Below are 23,779 nucleotides of genomic sequence, written 5' to 3'. Positions count from 1 at the left end.
GCTTCTTTGGCATCTCTGTGATACTTGCAGCTGAGACCATGTGGAACAGCAACATCAAAGCCCATCCCTCAGTCCTTCACTTACCGTACCTGTGTAAAAGCATTTGAATTCTATCTAGGCCTTGTTTTCTGTTATTCTAGCCATGTTATTGAACAAAAGTACCTAAAATTGTTTGGGGGTTGGTTTGTTTTGTGGGGGTTTTTTTTGGTTTTTTTGGGGTGTTTTTTGTGGTTTTTTTTTTTTTTTTTTTTTTTGTCTCAGGGGTACCATAGTGAGCGGTTATTCACCTCAGCTCCATCACATCAGTACTTACCCCCAGCTCTTTAGTTCCATTCTGGTCACTTCCAGATGGAGGGTCTAAGGCTCTGTTCTGCTGTAAGGTTGTCTTTCTCTTCATAAAAAAATTCAGTGTATTGCTTTTAATGGAGATGGTGCTTTTTTTTTTTTTTTTTTTTTCAGTTGTGTCTTGGGGAAGATTACCTCTTACATCCTCTAGTTTTTGAAGGTGGCTGTATATCCCAAGGGGTTTTTGGTAGTAGTCCTCAACCATTACTTAAAATGTGTGTACATGCTTTAATAATGAGAATCTTAGGGTTTCTCTGTTCTTTTGCCTGTTTACTAATGAACCTTTTCTCATAGCTTAAATTTGTCATGCTTCTCTAGGAAATACTTTTTTGTGCCCAAATAGGGTGTGTGTTTTGTGTTTTCACGATAGGATAGAAATGAAAACACACTCTACAGAGCTTACTTATCTACCCAGTTGCAAAGACAGTTGCATATTCCTTGCCTAACTTCTTAGTGCTCAACTCCTGCAGTGAAATCTACAACCCTGAACAAGGTACCTCTGTGCTTCCTAAGTATGCATGCCAGATACTTGGCATCTTTAAGTGGCATTCAAAGTAGCTCACACATTTTGGGCAGAGGGAAGAAGAGTGAAGGATTGGGAAATAAACATCTGAAATCCATTTTTGTTTGCAACGACTGTCTGTAAATCTTACACACTTAAATGAGACATTGATTTACATCCCTGAATTTCTTTAAGGATGACCAGGTCGCTCTTTAGTTTAAAAACCTAAAAGCTAAAGAATACCTGTTTTCTGTAATTTATCCAGTGACTTTTTCTAAGCAGTCCTCAGATTAAAAATTTGAATTCGTAACTCTTTTGCTCTGAGTGAGCTCACACTTGCCGTTTAGTGCCTTCTGCAGCCATTAACATTAACTCAGCATCAGCAGGCTGAATAGGCAGTTCTTCACTCCTCTGAGCTTCTGACCAGGAATAGTTAAGAAGAAGGAATCAAGAGTAATACAAATTTTAATCTCTCAGGCAGGGAAGACTTTGTATCTAGAGCTGCTTCTTCATAATCAATAGAATATTTGCAGTAGATATTTAAAAAAATGGGCAGCAGTAACATCAGAGTTGTCTGAGTGGCAGCTGTTGTGAATGCTGTTTGTTTAACTGAGATTGATACTGTATTCCTTTTGACAGTGTTTACTGGTTCCAGCCTTTTGGATGAATTGTATATTTAGACACCTAATTCATGAAACCCAAGAAGGCACAGACATTCTTGATTTCTGTCAAGGTAGCATTGTTTAAAGTAAATTTATTGGTGAAAACTCTGATGCCAGCAGGATCCCAAGTGTCTTCAGTAGTTAGCTGGATTTCTTGTACTTAGTCTTCAGAGGAACTGATGACTCGTGTGTTTACGTGCCCTCAAGGAAAGCATTGCCTTTTCTGTGAAGGTGATTGGGATGAGGCGATATAAGCAAGGCAATTGGTTTTAGTGTATGGAAATGGATATTACTGTTTTGGGATAGACACTATATTAGACATAACAGTGATTTGCAGCCCTGAATTCCTCTAAGGACATCCAGGTTGTGCTTTAGTTTTGGATTGGTGTTTTTTTGTTGGTTGGTTTCCTTTTTTTTTGTTGTTGTGTTTTTTTAAAACAAACAAACAAAAACACAGAAACTCACAACAGGGTCTGTGATATGTATTTTATCCCATCAACAAGGTGGCATTGTTTTATATATATTATCCAACTCAAGAGAATGTAAGGTGCTAAAAATGCGAAAGACAGGATAAGTCTTTATCCTATGAAACTGAAAGAAAAAGAAGTTAAATAAGTTTAGAATCAAATACTTAGAGATTATATTATTTTAAGTATAGAATTTCTAATATAGCATGTTCTACGTTTGAAAGTGAAGGTTAAAAGGAAGTTACCTGGGTAGCAGTTTATCTCAGTAGCATACAAAGCCTTATAACAAAGTTAAAAGAAAAGAATAACTAAAGATTTAGAGATAAATTATATAAAATGTGACAAGAGTTTACGAGAGGTAAATTGTGGCAGAATAACGAAGAGCATTCTTTGTAAAGTAATGGGAGATTGGTAGCTTCTATCTATCTGATGTTCAGTAAAGCATTTGTTATGGAACTCATACGAGAACAATATTAATGAAACTGAAAAATATGTTCTTTTGTAATTGTATAAGAAAGCAGTTAGAGAAGTAGCAGTAAGTTGTGATATGTACTGTGTGTTTATACTTGACAGGAAGAGGAGTGTAATGGTTTGCATATGTCAGTCAACCAGAGGATATACCACTCAAGGGTAGTCCAGTCTCTGCAGGTGCTGGGTCTGTCCTCCTTACTTCAGCAGTAACAGTCTTCCCTTGTGCAGGGAAGCAGAGGATAAACAGCTAGGAAATAGTTTGGGAAACTTGCTTCTGCCAGAGGTCTTGGTGGTGTGAAGAAGCAGTAAGGGAGGGGGGAATAGGAAGGTGGCTGCAAGTACGTTTCTCCTTCACACCAGTTTCTGTGGTCTCTCATTTCTCCTTCTGCTTGCTGATGTGGCAGGAGCAGCCGACTTGGCTTTGTTTAGCCTCTGGACAGGAGCAAGCAGATGCACTAATTCCTGCCTGTTTCGCTAGGGCACTGGTATGGGGTTGGATAAAAGCATATATGGAGCCAAAGGGACCAGGGAATCAGAGTGATTTCTGGGCAGCCATGAAGGAATAAATCTAAGAAAGATATTTTCAATCTGTGCACAGAAGAAATCGCACCTTCACACTCCCAGTCTGACATACAGACTTCGTGGTCAGCAAAGATGACTGGGATGAGTTCATGTAGTATGCTTCCTTGGAGATCTTGCCTCCTCACTCAAATTCACCAAAGCTGTACTTAAGCCAGTAGGTTGCACATTTCTTCCAGTGAGTACCATGATACCTACAGCTGGCATTTTTGGCTTTTCCAGCACCATTCACCAAAGCGTTCTGGTTTTCAGAATGATTAGTAGACTGACTGCAGGTTATTTGTTTTTTCATCTCTGTTCTCCACACAGCATGCAGGTGCTGTATTACAAAAAATCTTTCCTGGGTATTGAAATATCTTGGTTTAATTTTCATTAATTTTTTTCACCTTTTATGAATCTTTTCTTAAAAAACATAAGAAATTGTTCATCCCTTTTTCATTTTTTCTTGTTTTTTGTAAACATTTTTGGTGCATGTAGTCAAGCATGTTGCAAATAGACTTGCCTCTATTGTATGTCACACTGTCTGAATATTCTGTCAGAATATTTTTCAGATTAAAGATCTGCAAAAAAGTACCAAAATACTGTAATATAAAAGGCAGCTTGCTGCAGCGAAGCTAATTGATGGTCCTAGCAGAGAACATCAGGTTTAGAAGAGTGAAGAGAAGCATGAACAAGATTAGGAAGGGGTAAAGGCAGAGCAAGGGCTTGAGATGAGGTTTATAGAGCAAAGAATTGGAATAATATCAAATCCAAGACTTGAAGGCAGGAGAAATAGTGCAGCATAAACAGGAGGAGAGCGAAACGACAACCATCAAATTAACGAAGGAAGCAATATGACAGTGAGATAAGGAGTACTAATGATCTCTGTGTAAAAGTGAAACTTTTCAATTGACATTGATGAGTTAAGAGTAGAAGTCAGATTGGACTAAATGGGCAATGTGATGTGAATTCAAAGGCAAAAATACTATTTTGTTTTTAACACCTCACAGTTTGAGGACACCTGTAATAGTTATTTGCCTTAGTTCTGAATTGCCAAATATGCCAGTTGCTTGGGGAAGAGAGCTGTTATTTGGCAAGAAAGCTGTAAACTAGTGAAACGGAAACTAAGGTGCAGTCTTCATAGTTGCAGGTTGTAGTGAATCATGCAACTCATGAAGGGATTACACTCACAACTTTTGGATAACCGTTATTAAAGAAGTGTCTAACACATTCTGATAAATGAATTCTAAACAAATAATTCATAAGTAAAGACTTTTATCCTGGTTTCCTGGGGAAACGAGGCTCATAGGAGTGTGCTGTTTCTTTTGCTCGTCAATGTTTTCTTCTTTTAGTAACTTTTGAGACTGATAGGCACTTTGAAACCACATGGAAAGAAGTGGAAGGTCAAAAATACCTTCTAATAGGCTTTAAAATTGGTGTCTGCGTGTAGGAGAGACCAAATTAGTATGCTTGAGGCATGCAGAACATTGATGTTATATATTCATTTTGGCAACAGGCAGGTTGCCAAATAATTCACACATCCTTCCCAGGTACAGGCACAGCATTTGTCACTCTCACTCTGCATCCTGAGGAACGTGGGAAGAGAGCAGAACCTGGGGCATGGAAGGAGGGTTAGGGACAGGTGATGCAGCTCCTGAACAGTGAACCAGGCTCCAGGCTCTGTTATTTTCTTGTTTCTGATCATATGTTTTTTTACAGTCTAATTTTCTGACTGTGTTTACCTGAGAATCCCTGAAGAGCATAGGTTTTATTTCATCTATACCATTAAGCAAGCCCAAGGGATTAGATTTCTGTTCCTTTTTTAACGTTCGATAGATTTGAGAGCTGAAGATAGGTTTTTATCTTTAATGAAACTGCATGCTATTTGAACTATTATCAGTGTGAATGTTTCCAGAGTTTAATTAGCAATACATCAGCATTTCTTTGAAACACAATGTCTTACTTCTTTTGCTATTTACAGATTTATTGCTTCTATGCTATAAATTTGTTCTGTGTGAATTTAATGCATACAGTCTGCAAGTGTTATTTTAACCTTAATTCTTGTCTCTTTATTTGCTTAAAATATACTGAGATTCACCAAAAAGCAATATTAAATCCACATTCTTTAATAAATCAGTTAATAGGTAGGATTTTTCAGTTGCATCGATACCCATATCTGAACTACCCAAACTACTGTCATTACAAAATCCGTATTTGCTTCCCTTAGTAAAGGCTCAGGCTTTAAATTTGAAGATCCCCTGTTATCTAGTCCTACAAATTTCCAACTACAAAGTGGTAACTCTTTCCAAACCAGAAAGGATACAGAAATTTTGTGAAATATCCAATTTTAATTAAATCTTAGCTACTAGCATTAATAACTACAAAAGAAAAAAAATTACTTGTTTATCTGTCTAAAAATCTTGTAAGCAAATAGAAGAGAACTTAAAAAAGAACAATCATAGTCATGTTTGTGTGTAAATATATACATTTAGTGTGCTCTTTGGGAGAGGTAGCATTGAAAAAGCACTCTGGATTGTCTAGTTTGTTTGCTTTCCAAAGGCAAATTAGCAAGTATACTCAATGTTATGCTCTGAAAATATAGAACTATAAAATATGTGTCCATCCTTAATTTATAAAAACAAGTAAGAGTGAATGGGGACTTCAATGGAAAATGTGCAGGTTTTTAGCATTGATTAAACCTCAAGTAATGATCTGAAGCAGTTGTACCCTTTTGGAGCATGGGTGCTGTCAAGGCAGAACTATCCAGGTGTTGCACGCTTTGTTTCTGTCATACAGTTTTAGCAGATACTATGGAAGATCTTTCAAAACTGTAAAAGTCCAGATTATTTTTAGGAAGAGGAGTTATTGTTTTGTTTGGAAGGTTGTACATTTCCAGTATATGGAAGTCTTATTTCAATTCATATATCCTCAAAGCAAACGTAGGTGCATGTATTACATTAACCTTTCATATCATTTCAGTTGTTTAGAAACCTATTTTTATCTCACCTTCATTCACATTTCATCTTTATAGAATCTTTCGTATATAAATTTGTGAATGATTTTAATCTCACAGATTTTCAAAGCTGTGTGTGTACAATTTATGAATTTTCTTTAATATAAGGAGTTTAATTTGTATCTCTGCAGATTTGATTCTGAACATAAGACTTGTCTTTTATAGTTTTCTTTTTTGATTTTTTTTGGAATTACATGCTAAAGTGAGGTGATGAGCAGTAAAGATTTATTGAAGTTTGATTGTTATTACTGTGAATAGGAGATTGTGTCATATTGGGCAAATGGTAACTAAGCTGATCAAACTCCTCAGCTGTAAGAGCCTGGTAAATAAGCGTTGCATCAACTGACAGGGCAGTTTGACCATCTGATCAGGCAGACAAGCAGTAACTGTAAATGGGAAGCTGCCTAATTAACGGTTTGTACAGCAAAAATTGTTGGTCCACCTCACTGTCTGCTTACCTAGCCCAAAATTTTATCAGTAACGATTTTACTGAAGCCAGTTTTGAAAACCACGGAAAAGTCAAGGTAAATGATCCTCACTGCTTTCCTCTCATCCACTCAGCCGGCCACCTCACTGCAGAAGGCTATCAGGTTGGTTAAGTACAGTTTTCCCTTAATAAATGTACGCCGACTGCTACTGGATCGCCTTCCTGTCTTTCATGTGCTTGGAAATGATTTCCAAGAGGATTCATCCTATGCAAACTTGTAAATGGTGGGCAAGTATTCTTATTCGTGTGTGTGTGTATATATACGTGAGCTGGCTGGAGCAATAAACTAGTTTGTTAATAGGAGGTGGTGGTCTACTTTTGAGTCGTTAAGACATGGTAGTTAGACGTGCAAATATGGGTGAGAGTGTCCTTTTGTCAGTCAAAAATACTTATTTACAAAGAGATACTGAATGTTAATTTTAGGGTTATACATTTATATGAAAATATAAATTATAGTCATATTTAGTGTGTATTACTTTTTTCTTTCAGAGAACTCCAATATATATATATATGATAATTTCTTCTAGTAATGTTTTACAAAATAATGTAGTGTTTACTTTGTAGAGTAGTATGTTTCATTTCATAATAGCTATACGTTTCCATTTCAGAGAAAAAAGAAAACAGTTTTGGGGTTTTTTTTTGATAGAAAAGGCTGTGGCAAAAAAAAAAAATTACTATTATAATTCTCATGTAAGTTCATGTCACTCCTTCTGTGGTTCAGGAGAAATGCCTTTGTTACAGCAAGTAGACAGTGAATCATTTGAATTTGAAAATATAGTGTATCTTCTATCAGTTAGCATTTAATCAAGTTTATTCCTGATAACTCTATTGACAGGAAACTCCAGTATAGCTCTTAGCTTGCTCATGTGTTTGAATTCCAAAGGATTCGTTTGTTCATTTGTCTACCCGTGACAAAGAGAATTACTGTATGTGCAGGGTAGTTACCTACTTTCTATGACAGCAGATGGGCATGATGACAGCTAATGCTGAAAAGCTGCCTCCTGGGAAATTCACACTTTTGGAGGAGTTTGTTCATATGACAGTTTCCTGTAGTGCTAATCTTTTGAGAAAGGAAAGTTTCTAGGTAATAGATGTGGGTTTCCCGTAGATTTCATGTGTATGTAATTAATAAGAGTTTTAAACTCTAAAATTTTGAATTTTACTTTTTTTCATGAAAATTTTAATATGTAAATCTCATTTCTATTTCAGGTAATTGTTTGGAGTAAAAAAAGATGGAGACATGTTTTTGAAAGATTAAATTTACTGTTATTTCTCTTTAGTTTCAGGCATTGCATGCTGTATCACACACGCTGGTTTTGCTAGCAAGGAACAACATACTAAGAAATTCTTTAATATCTCTTCTACTCTCAGAAGTACGTCAGTTTGCTGAGCAGCTGTTGCAAGCTCACCAGGTACTGTCATCTCTTCTTTTGGAGAAGGGATGAAGAGTGGTGTTGGGGAGTGTTTTATCTGTATCTGTTTGTTTCATAAAATGTAATAAATGGATCATTCCGTAGAATATGCAGGTTTAAGAACCCAGGAAATGCTAACACCTAACTCTAACAACAGATTCAAAAAAAAGAGACATAATATAAAAGTAATATAATGTACAATAAGTAGACTCTATAGATTTTAAGATCATGCTATGAAATTTGGAAAATACTTGAAATAATTAGTTAAACAATTATTGCAATGTGTAAGTTGTTGGCTATTCAGGGAATACAACTTAGGTATCCAGCTGGACCCACAAAGAATTGTTTTCATTTTAGCTCATGTGAAACTGGAAAGAATGTGCCATTATTTTATTTCAGAATTACATTTCATGTTTCCTGTTATAATATTAATTTTCATGATGCAAAAGTTATCCAACACTTAAACTTGTATTTAGCTTGTTGCAATGAGTAAGAGATTCCTGGAGCAACTGAAGAAAGTTGTATCTGGCACTGAAGGTGCCCGTGGAGTGGGAGACAATTTCTGAGGGGACAGAAACTTGTACTCATTTATTAAAAAGAAAAAATAAAGAATTTTTTGATCTTGTAAATTTATTCTGTTTCTTCATACTTAGTGTATGTGAACTAAAATTCAGGACAGTAAAATGCATTTGTTACTTGACCTTTTCAGCTTCAGGACCAAATCCTTTTTCCGGTTCAGTCTGCTACCTGCAGCCCTCCATCTGTCCCATTTTAATTACTTTGCAGTTGTGCTTGCTGCAAATCTTACCCATTATCAGTCCACAATATACCAATTTTCAGACTTTCTACTACCAAGAGCCTCAAAATGCCTCCCAACTTTACAGGTGAGGAATGTATGTTTATTATTGTGCAACAGGAAACATGGAAAGATTTTGTGACAAAACACTTAATAAGGTTCCCTTTAACCCTTTTTGTTTTGGTTTGGTTTTTTTTAACAACCCTGTCTGTTTACTCAGAGAAATAATAAAATTCTGCCATATTCAAGAATTTAGAGCCATGTTTACATTAGGAGAGTTTCCTGCTAGGTTTCTGCTTCATCCCATTAAATTGTCAGTCTGCCTTCTGCTACTGAAATGTGGTAGACCCTCTCTTTCCTTTTATTTTTTTTTTTAACTCATACAGTAATTTATTTATTTATATCTTCCTCATCCAGCATTTTAAGCGTTTCTTGGAAGATTAATGCATCTTGATCAACCAATCGCAACTTAGAATTGGACTTTCATATAATCTTGCCAAAGCTTATAGGGCTTTCGAGTCCTTTTAAAACACTTTGCATTTAAGTGACGATGGGAAGAATAAGTGAGCTTCAGGCACTTAGGGTAGAAATTCCAGTGACTAATTTTACCATGACAAAGTAGTCTTGAAATGTTTGCACCCTCAGCACGGTGTTGGACTTTTTCTGGGAATAGCGGAAGGTTCAAGGTGGCTGAATTTGAAGCTGCAGGAGCTGTGTGTCAATCTGTAACTGACACTTTGTAGGACTATAAGATTTTGGAAAGCTGGGGTTCATGTAGGGAAAATAACTGAAGTTCTGGTTTGCTTAGCTTGCTGCAAAGTCAATGTTTTTAAAGTTTATGCATTCTTGAGTTTAGTCCAGATGTGTTCATTTATAAACCCTTTTATGTTCTGTATGTGATGATTATTTTGGGAAATATTGCTTAACAAAAACCTTTCTACTTATCACAACAGGACACTAAACTCTAATTTTTCTGACAGCCTGATTTAAAGACCTGCTCCTGAATGTTTCTTACTTTAGGGTAGGCATTGGATTAAAATACTTTTTTTTCTTGTTTTATAACCAAAACTAACAATCAAGACAATCAAATTAGGGACTCTGAATTTTAGTTATGATTAGAAGTGTGCAAATACCTGTTTTCTTTTTATTTTTTTGTTTGTTTCTTTGTTGTTGTTGGCAGATAGGAGAAATAAAGCAATCATCTGAGACATGCATTCAGGTTAGCTTGCAGTTAACTTCTAAACATTTGGTGAAAAACAGAAATTGAAAAAATAACTTATTAATCCAAGCAAATTTCTATGTTTTATTTTTCTATAATTATATTTATTTTTTTTTTTAAGTTGAAGATGTTTTCTAACACTGACTTGGATTGAAAACAAAATCCCGTTTAATTTTTCTAAATGAATCATCCAGATATCTCAACATTTTTATTATAACTTCCTCATTAAGACTTGAGCTAAGCTACAAATAGTTTGTAAGATGTTTGCATCCCAGAATTTGCAACTTTAAATTCAGTCATTTCTTCAATAGGAACTCAGCTCAGGTTATGTAGGTTTACGGATACATCCTTTGATAAATATTGAAAATTTTTTACTTTAAAATTCTGACTGATTTTAGTGAGTTTGTATCTGTGTACTCCTAGAACAAGTTTATCTGTCTATGACCCACAGTTTTAAAGAGCTATCTATGCCCCTAGCTTTACAAATTGAAAAAATAGATTGACTGTAGGAGAGCGTATCTAATGAACTACACCAGAAAAGTACAGAGACTATTCTGCATATTTTTGTGTTGTTCCCTAATCGGCTAAATCCATTAATCTTAGAATATGACAAATTAATGTGAAATATATGAATAATAGAATTATGTTTAATATTTTGGGCCAATATTCAGACATGTTAATATAGAAAATCAAAGTAACTAAGGAGTGTGTAAAACTGTATAGTTATCCTGGTTTTTTATTTTATTTTTTTTCACTCAGTTAAGATGAGTTTTATGGTAGTAAACTCTTAAGCAAGTTAGTAGTTTGCTTTAATTCATCGAAGTACTTCATCATGTACTTAAAGTGAAGCTCATACTTCAGTGCTTTGCTGACAGCAGGACACTGACTTCTATGCAAAAGCATATTAATATAAACTCAATTGGATCCCTTAATTTTTACTGATGTTGGACATGTACTTTTCATTTTTATCTGTAATAGGAACCTTTCATGCTTCATAAATACGGTTTATAAGAATATAGTAACTGAACCTTATCTTCCGATGGAATAGATATCTTCTGTTCCCCAATTGGATTCCTACTGCAGAGCAGATACAATTATAAGATACAAAGATTTCAGAATGATACTGTGGAAGATGGATTATTTTTCAAATGTTGAGCTTCTCACCACGATAGCTGATCTTGCTTTATGATAACTGTTTCGAAGATAGAGGACCAGAAGTGGAAAGCACATATTGGTTTGGTGCCCATTTCTAACCCCCCAGGTGTTAATTCCAAGAACTTTGAAAAAGAAAATTAAAAACCAGAAAATATATTTGAAAATAGAAAAAGGAAGACATACTGTGTGGTTTTGGAAAGGCCTGTTATTCAGTAATTGCTGAGACATAGCTTGTCTAGCATTACATTTTTATATCACATTACTTTCTATACGCTGTTTTTCCATTTTCAAAACTTTAAAATTTCTGTCACAAAAACTGTGCACTGAATATCGTTGTGTTTTTGGTTTTTTTTAAATCAAACCACCAAGTTATATGTAATTCTTAATGTTATATGTAAGCATTAAGTCCAAATCCAAATGTGGGTGCTAACTTTCCTCCTGAAATGAATGGTACGTTAGACTTTAACACGGGATTCAGGGTGGGATTCATCCTATTTAGTTTAGATGTATGTGGTAGACATTGGTGTCTGCTTCTCATAGAAGTCAACCGAGCAGCTAAGGTTAACTAAAAAATTTGCAAAAGTGAGGATAGATAGTCGTGCAAGGCTTTGTTGAATGTTACATAAATTCTCAAGCATCAGGCTCATTATGACAGAATAGCTTTGGCTCAAATGAGCCAAAGGAGTTAGACATATGGTGGGATTTGTCTCACTTCAGATTTCTATGTTTCTGTCTGATTTGCTTACTTTAGTTTTCCTTCATAGCCAAGGGAGGGAAAGAGGCATTTTTTGTCCAACCTATTGTGGATGTACATAATTATGATAATTGGCCCTAGAGCTGTCTGCTTCTCTCTTCTAGCTATGAGGAAGGACACTTAAGTTGATCAACTGAAATGTAGATATTTATGTTGTATACATCTAAAGTTAAGGGAGGAAAATCCCATTATATCTCTCTGAAGATCTCTTTTAGATGATCTGAGCCAGAGCTGTGTCGTGGTTTAACCCCAGCCGGTAACTAAGCACCACGCAGCTGCTCGCTCACTCCCCTGCAGTGGGGTGGAGGAGAGAATCAGAAGAGTAAAAGTGAGAAAACTCATGGGTTGAAATAAAGACAGGTTAACAGGTAAAGCAAAAGCCTCATATGCAAGCAAAGCAAAACAAGGAATTGTCCTGGTTCCGGTGGGGATAGGGTTAATTTTCCCTGGTATTCCATGCCATGTGAGCCACGCCCACCCTGAGCTGCCGGGGGAGGGGGCAGGAAGTTGCTGCTTAAAAGTGGGCTGGGGCGTCCCGGGTCCGGCCGGTCGGCGAGCGAGCGGCGGGGAGCGGCGGTTCCGTAATCGCGTTTGTATATTCCCCTATCCGTGGTGGTGGTGGTGGTGGTGGTGGTGGTGTTGTTTGCCTGTTCCCTTTGCTGTTCTGTTAAACTGCCTTTGTCCCAACCCAAGAGTCTTGCCTTTTCTTACGATCCTTCCTGTATTAGGAAGGCACGTGCGAGCGGCACGTGGTTTTTTGTTGCCATCTGAGGCTAAACCACGACAGGAATTCATTCCCAACTTCCTGTCGGCAGGCAGGTGTTCAGCCATCTCCAGGAAGCAGGGCCCCATCACATGTAACAGTTACTTGGGAGGACAGAATGCCTTAACCCAAACATCCCCCCCTTCCTTCTTCTTCCCCCAGCTTTATATGCTGGGCATGACATCAGACAGTATGGAATATCCCTTTGGCCAGCTGGGGTCAACTGTCCTGGCTCTATCTCCTCCCACCTTCTTGGGTGCCCCCTGCCTTCTTGTTGGCAGGCCAGTACGAGAAGCTGAAAAGTCCTTGACTGCTTACAACATCTAAAATGTTAGTGTGTTATCAACATTATTCTCATCCTAAATCCAAAAGATAGCACTATATCAGCTGCTAGTAAGACATTTAACTGTCCCTGCTGAAAACAGGACAAGCTGTTATTCCAGGAAAGCCCTGATCCTGCAGAACAGTTGTAAAAAGTAGTCATAAAAAAGCATTCTTCTGTCTGAACACTGACTAACTTATCTTAAGTAACCTTATTAGGTGCTTGTAAGAAGTTAAATTATCCTAACTGAAATATATAAGTGTCGTGGTTTAGGCTGGATTGGCCAATGACAGATGACTAAATTAACTTAGTTCCCTGATATTCAAATTCTTTAAGCGTACTCATCGTTGGAAGAGAATGATGATGAATTAGGGTGCAGGATACACTTTCTGGACCTTCTTGTAACATGCATTCAGCTATGGTGTATCTGATGTATATGCCTCTAAATAGGAAGCTCTGTTAAACTAACTGTCTATGCAGGCAGTGTACATAGGAAGAAAAAGAACAAGGGGGAGCATGGATGCAGTATGATATTGAGCATTTTCTGAGATTTTTGTTGCCATTCAGCACAGCATAGCAAACAGTCATGTCACTGAAATGTCAAACTACACGGCAACAGCTCTATGTGGAAGCAAATGAAGGGCTGAAATACTCATGTTTCTAGCAGGAACCTGCAAATTAGAGGCGTTGCAAATGATGGACTAGCTCAGTTGGTAATCAGTCCATTGGGGAAAATGGAGTTTGACTGGAGCTGTGTTCAGTGTGATAACAGAAAGGTTTAAAGTGCTAAGCCCTGTCATTAATAGCTCAGTTCTTGTCTTTGTAAGCGCTTCTCCATGCAGCCATTCTGTATCCAGTGGGTGCTCTGAGCAGGTATGGTACCCACCACATGCTTTATTCCAAATGCAAGCATGTCTGATGTGATGTAGAAAATTCTTTAGATAAGCTCCTCTTTCCAAGAAGTCTGCTTCATTTACACAGTATGTCTAGTCTCTTCAGCCATAAGTTTATATATGTTGTAATACAGTCTTTATATAGGTTAGAAAAAAAGATATGCTATTTTCCCCAAGTATGATAGAAAATGGCTAAAATCATTAATTAGAAAAAAAAAATGCCTGAAAATATTATGCAACTAGAAAGCTAAATGTGTTTTACAGTCCATTGTTGTTCAAGGTACTGAAAGGGCTATCCAACATACTTCACTTCTTGTAGTTTCTACTGTTGACGTCTACTAATGCATTCAGATTAGCCAGGTAAAAGAAAAGAGATTGATGCCATGTAGACATCATGAAAATAATTAAACTTGCATCTGTTCATCCTTTTAAAGATGTCGTTTATTTCATTATTATGCTGGTAAGCACAGATTGTAACATATTTCAAATTGTGAATGATTAAAGATGCTGCAAAACAGTACTCTGGGTAAATGTAGGATTACTTCTTATTCCATGTGACTGCTGATGCTACTGCTAACAAAGGAAATAATGGCTGGATAGAATAATCAGTGGATCTGCATTTTGCCTCATATTTTTGCCTCATATTTTTGCCTCATATCTCATGTTTGGAGATACAGACTTGTGAAAATACAAATCTCTCCCCTGAAAGGCAGGAGGGAAAGAATCAGTCAAGATTTGGTATATGTCGGAAGAGTGCAATACACCTTTGAAGTGTACACCTGCTTTTGCTGCATATATCATCCCCTATTACACGTTAGATTTTAAGATGCATACGGCTCAGACAGAACTGGAAAATGACAAATGGTTCATGTGGTTTCTCTCTTCCCTCTCATACCGTCATAAAATGATAGTGCTAAGGAGAAAGGAGTTTAGACGTGCTCTTACAGAGCTAAAAGGTAGCAGGGCTTTACACTTAGGTGCTTGGCAAAATTGAGGATGACATGTAATCAGAAAACCTCAGGTGTGTTTGGGAATAGAAGCAGCAAATATTGATTACGTGAGAACTCTGTGTTACTGTCGTCTAGACCATTATTACTTTTAATATTGGTGAATCATCTCATTCATGGAAACATAATACTGAAAAAGGAAAAATGCAGAAATCAATATATCGTACCTCAACAAGTAAATAAGTAATATTCCTAGAAATCTTCTAAAACAACCTATTGGAATTCCTGGTACAGTAAAAAAAAAAAGTGCAATGAAAGCTTATCTGAGTTTATGCTGCATTTACTTCCTTATTCTCAGTGTTAATTCTGTCCTTTTCCTATTGCTTTCTTTACAGCTCAGTTAATCCTTTGCATGCTTGAAAGCAGAATGTGAATAAGGAAGCAGCATCTGATTTTTGTGGCATATGTGGTATACCCGATAGTCTGGAAGACCATTTGATTATTACTTAATCTGTGTCTCCAAATAGGTAGTTTTAATGCTCCCGTTAACCTCCACGGAGCATTCTCGCATACTGTACCCTTGAAGATATGTTTGTGTACCTATAGAGCTTATGCATAACCATCACTACTTTAAATCACAATACCAGGAAGATTAACTAATGTTTGTTCAGTGTTTTCTAAAAATGTTAAAGTACTCACTGTGAGATGTTATAACCACTAAGCATTAGAACAGGCTGCCCAGAGAAGTGCTTGAGTCGCCATCCCTAGAGGTGTTTAAAAGACGGATAGATGTGGTGCTTAGAGATATGGCTTAGTGATGGTTTTTGTCAGAGTTAGGTTGGACTAGATGATTGGAAAGGTCCCTTCCAACCTCGGCAATTCTGTGGTCTTTAAGCATGCACACAGTGGCATATCTTCTGCTGTATGCTGCAGTATGCCATAAAGCATAGAAAACTGCCTCTGTTCTTTGCATGTTCTTCTTTGATAAGCAATGTTTTCCCTTTATGTTCTGTTTGTCTGTGTACTACTTGGATTGAACTCTGGAGAGGGACCGTATGGCTTAGCTTAGGCTGTTAGTTGGGAGGGATGGCTGTAGTGGGTTTAGAGTTAGGGCTAGGGTTAGAGCAGGATTTAAATTTAGGATGGCAAAATAAGATCCTCACCGCAGAGGGGAATGCTTGAAAGACTGTGCTTAGGTGTGTTTGACCTGCCAGACTAATTCAGCTGCTCACTGTTAATTAGGTTAGAGTCAGTGTTAGAACAGACTCTCTGATTAAGTTTTCAATTGAAACTATCATAGGCTACAGTTGTGGTGGTGGTATGGATTTGAGTGAATATGCTTATGAGCTGCCAGTACATCCAGGAGGAGCTGCTGTCCCAAGTTTGTCTCCAAAACAAGCAGAGCTTGAGTTGCTAGGATTTGACTGATGTACAAGTGATTAATAGAGTAGGTTTATGTCTGGGATGAAAGAATTGGCTCCCTGGAGTTTGTTTTGTAGCTGAGGTTGGAATTATGTTTTGCATACTTGAGATGGTAGGTTAAAACTGGTTCCATAGCTTATCTTAAACTTAGCCTAGATTTTGGCTGACGTTGCTTACCTGTCTGGTTAAGGCTTGATCTGGCAGGGTAGCAAACTGCTGCTAAAGCTGTGCCTAGAGGGGCAAGTAAGTGTCAGGACTGGTCTCAGCAGCAACTCCCATTCATTGTTAGATTGACAGGATTTCTGGTATAGGTTTAATTTAGGGAGATAGGATGTGATGAGATAAAGCTGAACATGTTTACAGAAGACGCAGAGCTAGACTTACGGTTGTCGTGCTGAGGACTTAGTAGTCTAAGGTTTCAGTTTTAAGTAGGCACTGATTATGTAGTCTTCTGAATCAACAACTAATTCTGTGGAGGTAATGTATTGGTGGGCCTGGGTAAGTGTAAGAATTAGAAGTGAGTTTATTAATGCCTTTGGGACTTATAGGGGCTTTGGAGTCACAGGAATGGGATGCTGGGCTAGGTTTGCGGTGAAGGAGAAAGGGAGCAGCAGCTGAGCATGTTTAGATCTGAATGTTAGTGACATGAGTTGCTGTAATTGGTGTTAAGGTAGAGGGCAAGGCTTGGATGTCTGGGATTTGTACGGCAGAGAATGCTTTGCTAAGGTTGGAGGTGTTCCAGAAGGAGGAGTTGAATTGTGCTTGGGGACGATATGATTTATATGTCTTGATTAGATTTCGGATTAAGACATTGTTGGTTGCATTCTTGGAGTTGGATGAAATACAGGCAACCAGATACCTTTGGTGAGATGAACTACAATTGTAAACAGTACATACATACTCACAGAATGCATATACACACATACATACTCACAGAATAATTTACAGCAGTGCAATCTCTATTGCATATCTTCTATAATTATTTCTTTCCTGCTGATGTATACATTTGAAATGCATGTTGCACTAACATTACAGAATTAAAACTAGTTTTAGGAAATAATGTTCTTGAATCCACTCCAGTTTTAACTTCCTGTTGTATAAGAATGGATTATTTTCACTTGTTTCCAGTAACAATTCACATTGGCAGAAATGAATTGAGTCAAATGCATACAGTAAGAAAATTAGGAAAATAGAAGAAAAAATGTGTGTGGTTGTATTTCTCCTTTTTTATAAATGATGGCGTCCCAGGTTACACGATTACAGTGCAGCCTTTCAAGATTTAGTTCCCATGTTTTGAATTTCCTGGCATCTGTCAATCCCTGAATTGAGTTGGCAAAGCACAATTAAACCTCTAGGTATATTGTCTTGAGACAAGATAGTTTTGTCTCTATTTCATCCTTACAATTAATTCTTTCATTTGTATGTTCTGGTCTTCATAGTTTTTGTGACTCTTCACTGTTCCCACGTCAGTGTATCCAGGTCTCCCTTGTGCTGAGGAGCCCAGAACTGGACCAAGCACTCCAGGTGTGTCTCACCAGTGCTGAGCAGAGGGAAGGGATCACCTCCCTCAACTTGCTGGCAACGCTTCCCCTCATGAAGCCCAGGACACAGTTGACCACCTTTGCCACAAGGACTCAGCATTGGCTCATGTTCGACTTGTTGTCTGCCAGGGCCCCCAGGTTCTTCTCTGCCAAGCTGCTTTGCGGCTGTCAGTCACCAGTCTGTGCTGTGCACTGGAATATTCCTCCCCAGGGATAAGTTTTTGTACTTCACTTTGTGGGAACTCAAGATTCCTCTTGGCCAGTTTTTCCAGCCTGTCAAGGTCCCTCTGAATGGCAGCATAACCCTCTGGTGTGTCCATCAATCCTCCCACTTTTGTATCATCTCCAAAATTCCTGAGTTTGGAGATGATGCAAAAGTCCCATTGTCCAGGTCATTCATGAAGATGTTAAGTACTACTGGTGCTAGTGTGAACCCCTAAGGTACACCACCAGTGAGTGGCCTCCAGCAGGATTTTATGCCTCTGATCACAACCGTCTGAGAATGGCAATTCAGGCAGATTTCAGTTGACCTCAGTGTCCACTTACTGAGCCTGTAAATCTATGCTGACTACTCTTAGTCACCATCTTGTCCATCAGATGCCTGGAAAATAGTTTCAGGGATTATTTGCTCCATTGCTTGCCCAGGAATCAAGGCCCTCAGGAACCGCCCCTGATTACCATGACTGTCCAAAGATAATTGAGTTGCCTTTCTGTGACATTGACCAGCTCCTTCAGCAATTACAGTTGAATGCTGCCAGGTCCTGTAAACTTATGTATGTCCAGTTTCTTTAAATGTTCCCTAACCTAGTTCTTCTCCTTTGCAGGTAAGTATTCCTTGCCTCCAGACTTTCCCACTGGTCTCAGAGATGTGAGATTCCTCAAGGCTGGTTTAATCTATTTTCCATCATGTTGCTAAATAGGCCAAACTGTAGAAGGTGCTTTATGATGAGGAGTGTGGAATGTTGCCCAACATTCATTACAATTGTGTTAGTATATAACTAGGCAAGTTGTGACATAAAGAACCAGTTGATCAAAACATCAAGAATATATTATGTTTACTAAAAATAATGATTATTGGTAATTTGTGTTTTGGGTTTTTCTTAAAGTTTTTGATCTATTTAAAAATACAGTAAATCACAGAATAGGGTATTTTCATGTTCGATAGGGAATTTGCATGGGATTCTTTGAGTGCATGTTTAATGTATTTTAACGTATTGTTGACGAAATGTGAGTTTCCCTAAATTAAACTAGAAAAGAGAGGACAGAGGGGGAAAAACAGTTGTAATAGTCTTCCAGAACGTGAAAAGCTGCTATACAAGGAGTAGTCCTTTTGACTTCTGGTGCGAACAAGAAGTGGTGTACTTGGTGACTAAGGTTTTAGGTATCAGACTTCTTTTACTGAAGGTCTTAAGTACGTTCATGATGAGCATCTTTTGGCGGTGACCTAAAGCCTCAGGGTGAGGGCCGGGAGTAGAATACTTGAAGACCCTTTCAGCCATAAATCTGATCTCTGCACTCCTATTTATATATTATAAACATTGATAATTATGGTAAAAATTTTCATCAGTTACAAGGGAGAGGGAAGGAGGCAAAACTCCACTGCAGATTTGCTCTGCTCCTGAGTGTTGGAAGAAATTGAAGTACTATTCTAATTAGATGTGCTAGTTTGGGGGGGATTGGTATAATGAGGATTTAATATTTAATGCTAGTAGGTCAGAAAAGAGGTTTTACAGAAAATTTACAAAATTTGACTCATTTTAGAAAATGACTAACACACAGTCATGATTTCAAAGTGCAAGAGGTTAAAATTCCCTTCTTCAGGCAGTAATAAAAATTCACGTTGTAGATTAGATGTGTCCTGGCAGGGATTTTAAACAGGTGATTTTTGCGCTGAAGTGACTGGTTTGCGTCAGAGGAAGCCTCTTGGGGTTTTCATGTTTGGAGTCCTGTGAATTCTGTATTTCTCGGGCAGATTACTTTTGATGACCTCACTTACATTCAGTATTCACTGTAATACCTGTGTATAATATATTTTATCTATAAAGATGGAGGAAACAGTAATTTTACAAGATTTCTTGGAAACTGGGAGAAAAAAGCGGCTGAAGACTGGACTGTACCATTGATCTAGACCTTATTGAGTTATGCACAGTTACCGTAGTGCTATACGTATGTATAAGGATCTGAATAACGAGTAGCTTACAGCTGTGTTCACTTGAATAGCATTTCAAATAATATGTACTGTTCTGGGTTGTTTTATGCTAATAGCAAAATTAATAATATTCAAGAGCCTTTTTACTCATTTTTTAAATATTTCTATTTATCATAAGAGCTGTTCTTCAAAATGCTTTTTAGCATACATTTCAATTTCCGAACATACATCTTAACTTCCTTGCAAACAATTTTAAATGCATTTGAAAGTTAAATTATATTATTGATTCATAGATTCTGAGGTCACAGGGAGTCATTTAGTCCCAACTCCTTTCTATACAGGCAATGTATTTTTTATTTTTTTTTCTTCCAGAATCTCTGAAATCTGTTACTGTTTCTGCTCATTTTTTTACAATTATTATTCTCCTCCTTCTTTAATGATAGTTCATGATTTTTTTTTGCTTTTGCTATCTGAATTTTATTGCTTTGAATTAAGTAATAGTTTAAGGGGGAAAAAAAAAGCCCTGATCAAGATTGATAGAATGTGCTGAAATAGTAGTACAGCTGCGTAAAGCTGTATAGTGCTATATTTAAAGTTATAAAGTAAGCTAGATAAATTATGAATGAAGTGTAAGCAATTGTCCAAGTAATTAGTTTTATGTTGAATCAACTTGAATCAATAATATTAACTAAATATGGATTTGTTTTGTTACTTATTATGTATTTGTTAAAATATTTATTTGAGGAAGAAATCCAGCTGGTAGAAACAAAATTTCTACTAGAACTCATTTGAAAGAAGCATTACAAATGCTTAGAACACTCCAAAATTTTCAGTATCAGTTAAGATAGTTGGAATTATCCAGTCCTGGCTGTGTTGTGGTCTAATAGCGTTCTGAGGCTGCTAGTCCTGTTTTACCTCAAAAACCAGATCCAGAGCCTGTTGGAAGCACTAGAGACCTCCATTTTGCAGTCAAATTGTGCTAAACCTTTGGGTTTATAGTATGATAGTATTATACATTGCTGAGTTTGGGTACTTTTAAAATAATAGAATGAGTATTTAAAATCTGTTTACAGAAGTATAATTGAGTTTCCTTTTATCTAGGGATTTATAACTTTTTCTTCACATAATCCTTACTTTCACAGAATCACAGAATGACAGGGGTTGGAAGGGACTTTGAATCAGTAATTTTTATTATGACCCTATGTAAGGCATGACTTCATAATTCTTTTGTTTTTAATGAAACACAAACTCTTACTGCTACCTGCACTTATCAGTGATGTCTTGCCTTGCTTGTCTCTCTTACCTGATGCTCTGAAATAGCATTCTCTATATCAGCCTCCTTATTCACAGAGAGTACCACATTTAGCAAACCTGAAATACTCTATTTGCATTTTCAAACTTCTCCTTATCGGCCACTTCTGTTATGATTCCCATAAGAAAACAATAGTTACAGTAACATGTATTCAGTAACAAATGCAAATGTGGTTGAAAGAGAGAAAAAATCTTAATAGTGTAAGTTGTCTGTACTATTTGTGATCATTTTCATGTCACATATTTTCTCTTCCTTATTCCTCTTGTTTGAACAGTTTTAAATTGCAGCATAAGATATTCAAAGAAGAAATACAGTGGAGATTTTGAGGGGTTATCAGGATACAAAAAAATAAAGTATTTGAGATTGCTTCAGCAATTCAGTCTTATTCCTTAACAGTGTTGGAATGGGGAAGAAATTTTATGTTTTTAGTGCAGCCCCCCAAAAGATACAGATAAAATAAGCTGTACTAAACATAGCAAAGATGAAAAATGCATAGCACAGTTGCCATGGCAAAGCTTTTGTTCTTTCTGGTGACAGGCGAAGCAACTGGGAGGGCTCTTACTTTTCTGTATGACCTTGGTACCCCATCAGTCTCAGGTCCTGTGGGACAGCACCCCAGACAGCTTGTGCCAAGCCTGCAAGCGGCAGCTCTCCCCTCGCAGCCCAACGACCATTTGCTGACTTGGCACATTGGCACATCTTTTGTCATCCTCAGGTGCTTCCTGATTGATTCTCCTGCTGGAAAAGTGAGGGCAGAGGAACCAAAGCAGGGCATTTTAAATATCTTTGCTGGCACTCTTAAAGAGACCTTACTGTCAGTTTTGCAGAAATTCAGAATAGCAGATAGCATACACAGGAGTAGGGAAGTGACCGTGCCTCTGTACTCGGCACTGGTGAGGCCTCGCCTCAAGTACTGTGTTCAGTTCTGGGCCCCTCTGTACAAGAGGGACATTGAGGTGCTGGAGCGTGTCCAGAGGAGAGCTACCAGGCTGGTGAGGGGTCTGGAGACCAGGTCATATGAGGAGAGGCTGAGGGAGCTGGGCATGTTTAGCTTGGAGAAGAGGAGGCTGAGGGGAGACCTCATTGCCCTCTACAGCTAACTGAAAGGAGGTTGGAGAGAGGTGGGTGTTGGCCTCTTCCCCCAGGTGAATAATGACAGGACCAGAGGAAATGGTCTGAAGTTGCGGCAGGGGAGGTTTAGATTAGATATTAGGAATATTAGAAATTAGGAAATGTTCCAGTGCCTGACCACTGAACGAGGTCAGTGCCTGACCACTGAAAGGGCAGGCACAGCCTGCCCAGGGAGGTGGTTGAGTCACCATCCCTAGAGGTATTTAAGAAATGTGTAGATTTGGCACTTCAGGGCACGCTCTAGTGACGGAGATTGTAGGGGGCTTTTTTGTGTATGTATGGTTGGACTTGATGATCTCAAAGGTCCTTTCCAACCATGAAGATTCTATGATATAATGTTATTTTTAACTCTACGTGTAACACCAGCTCCAGCCTGAAGATCTCAAATTTGCATTTATTTTGTTGTCTTTAAAGATGCATTCCTCATGCCCACTTCATTCTAATAAGCAGTGCAGTATTAGGAAAGAAAATTACTTCTGTCTTCTCAGTCAGCATCAGTATACAGTTCTGAATTCACTGTGAATGACTGAGGACAGTTTACGTGTTGGAATTGATGGCTCCCAATGAGTTTCTGCACAAGCAGGAAATGGTATAGCATAAACATGGCAAATTTTATTGTAATCTGTGCACAAGGCAGTGGGGTTTTTTTGGTGTTTTTTTTTTTTTTTTTTTCATTGCATTTGACTCAGCAGGAGGCAGATTTCTAGAATTTCACTTACAAAGATGAGATGCCAGTACTCATTTGATTGGTAATATCTTATTTGCAAAATATCAGCATGTGCTAACCTCTAAATTGCAAAGACTTAAAAAAAAATAATAGTCCAAAGCCAAGAGTCTAAAGACCGACTTATTCTAAGGAACCTGTTTCCTTCAGTAGGAAGTTTGAGATGTCAGGATTTGCAGTCAAATGCATCATGTGAACTAACAAGATTTTCAGGAACTTTTATAAAACTAGGTTGACAGTGCAGTCTGTGGACATTTTTTTATGACTATGTTGAAATTAAGTCATATTGATTTAATGGCTCTTGTGGTATATTAAGGGTCTGCAGGAGCAGCAATGAACAATTCTTTTATCAAATTATAACTGTTTCTATTATTGGCAGATGTAAAAGCATTGCATTTGAAAAACAAACTCAGGTATAAGCATCCAGTTGCAGTTGACATATTTCTAACAAGACCTTCAGGGCTTCATTACTTTAGGGAAATTCTAGCAATTAATGTGAAATCTAGTAAGTGCATGTCTGCCTGCTAAGTTAATAAATAAAAGGCACCTGCCAATTGTATCCAGGAACGCAGGCAGTGAACTGTGATACTTAAAATAAATTGGCATCTTACAAATACTATTTGAGAAATAATTATAATACCTGAAATGATTATCCATAATAATGAATTTTACTTCTCCACTTCTCCATGCTATTTTAAAATTAATTAACTATATTAAAGTAAACTATGATTTTG

The 23,779-nt window shown here is 37.5% G+C and overlaps 1 protein-coding gene across 2 annotated transcripts in view; it reads left to right on the top strand.

Moving 5' to 3' along the window:
- The window catches only part of MEI4 (meiotic double-stranded break formation protein 4), a 137,669-nt gene that overhangs the window by 26,399 nt on the left and 87,491 nt on the right, over positions 1 to 23,779 (top strand). Inside the window, exon 4 of one of the 2 annotated variants that reach the window (XM_063330137.1) lies at positions 7,786 to 7,917. In XM_063330137.1, the coding sequence (XP_063186207.1) occupies positions 7,786 to 7,917 (132 nt within the window). Of the gene's footprint in view, positions 1 to 7,785; positions 7,918 to 23,779 lie in introns of those variants that run through there. The other variant, XR_010070428.1, reaches the window with a different exon arrangement.

The sequence above is a fragment of the Chroicocephalus ridibundus genome, chromosome 3 (assembly GCF_963924245.1).
Source record: "Chroicocephalus ridibundus chromosome 3, bChrRid1.1, whole genome shotgun sequence".
NCBI classification, from domain to species: Eukaryota; Metazoa; Chordata; class Aves; order Charadriiformes; family Laridae; genus Chroicocephalus; species Chroicocephalus ridibundus.
The sequence above is the reverse complement of the archived record's forward strand: the minus strand, read 5'-3'. Positions and strand labels throughout refer to the sequence as shown.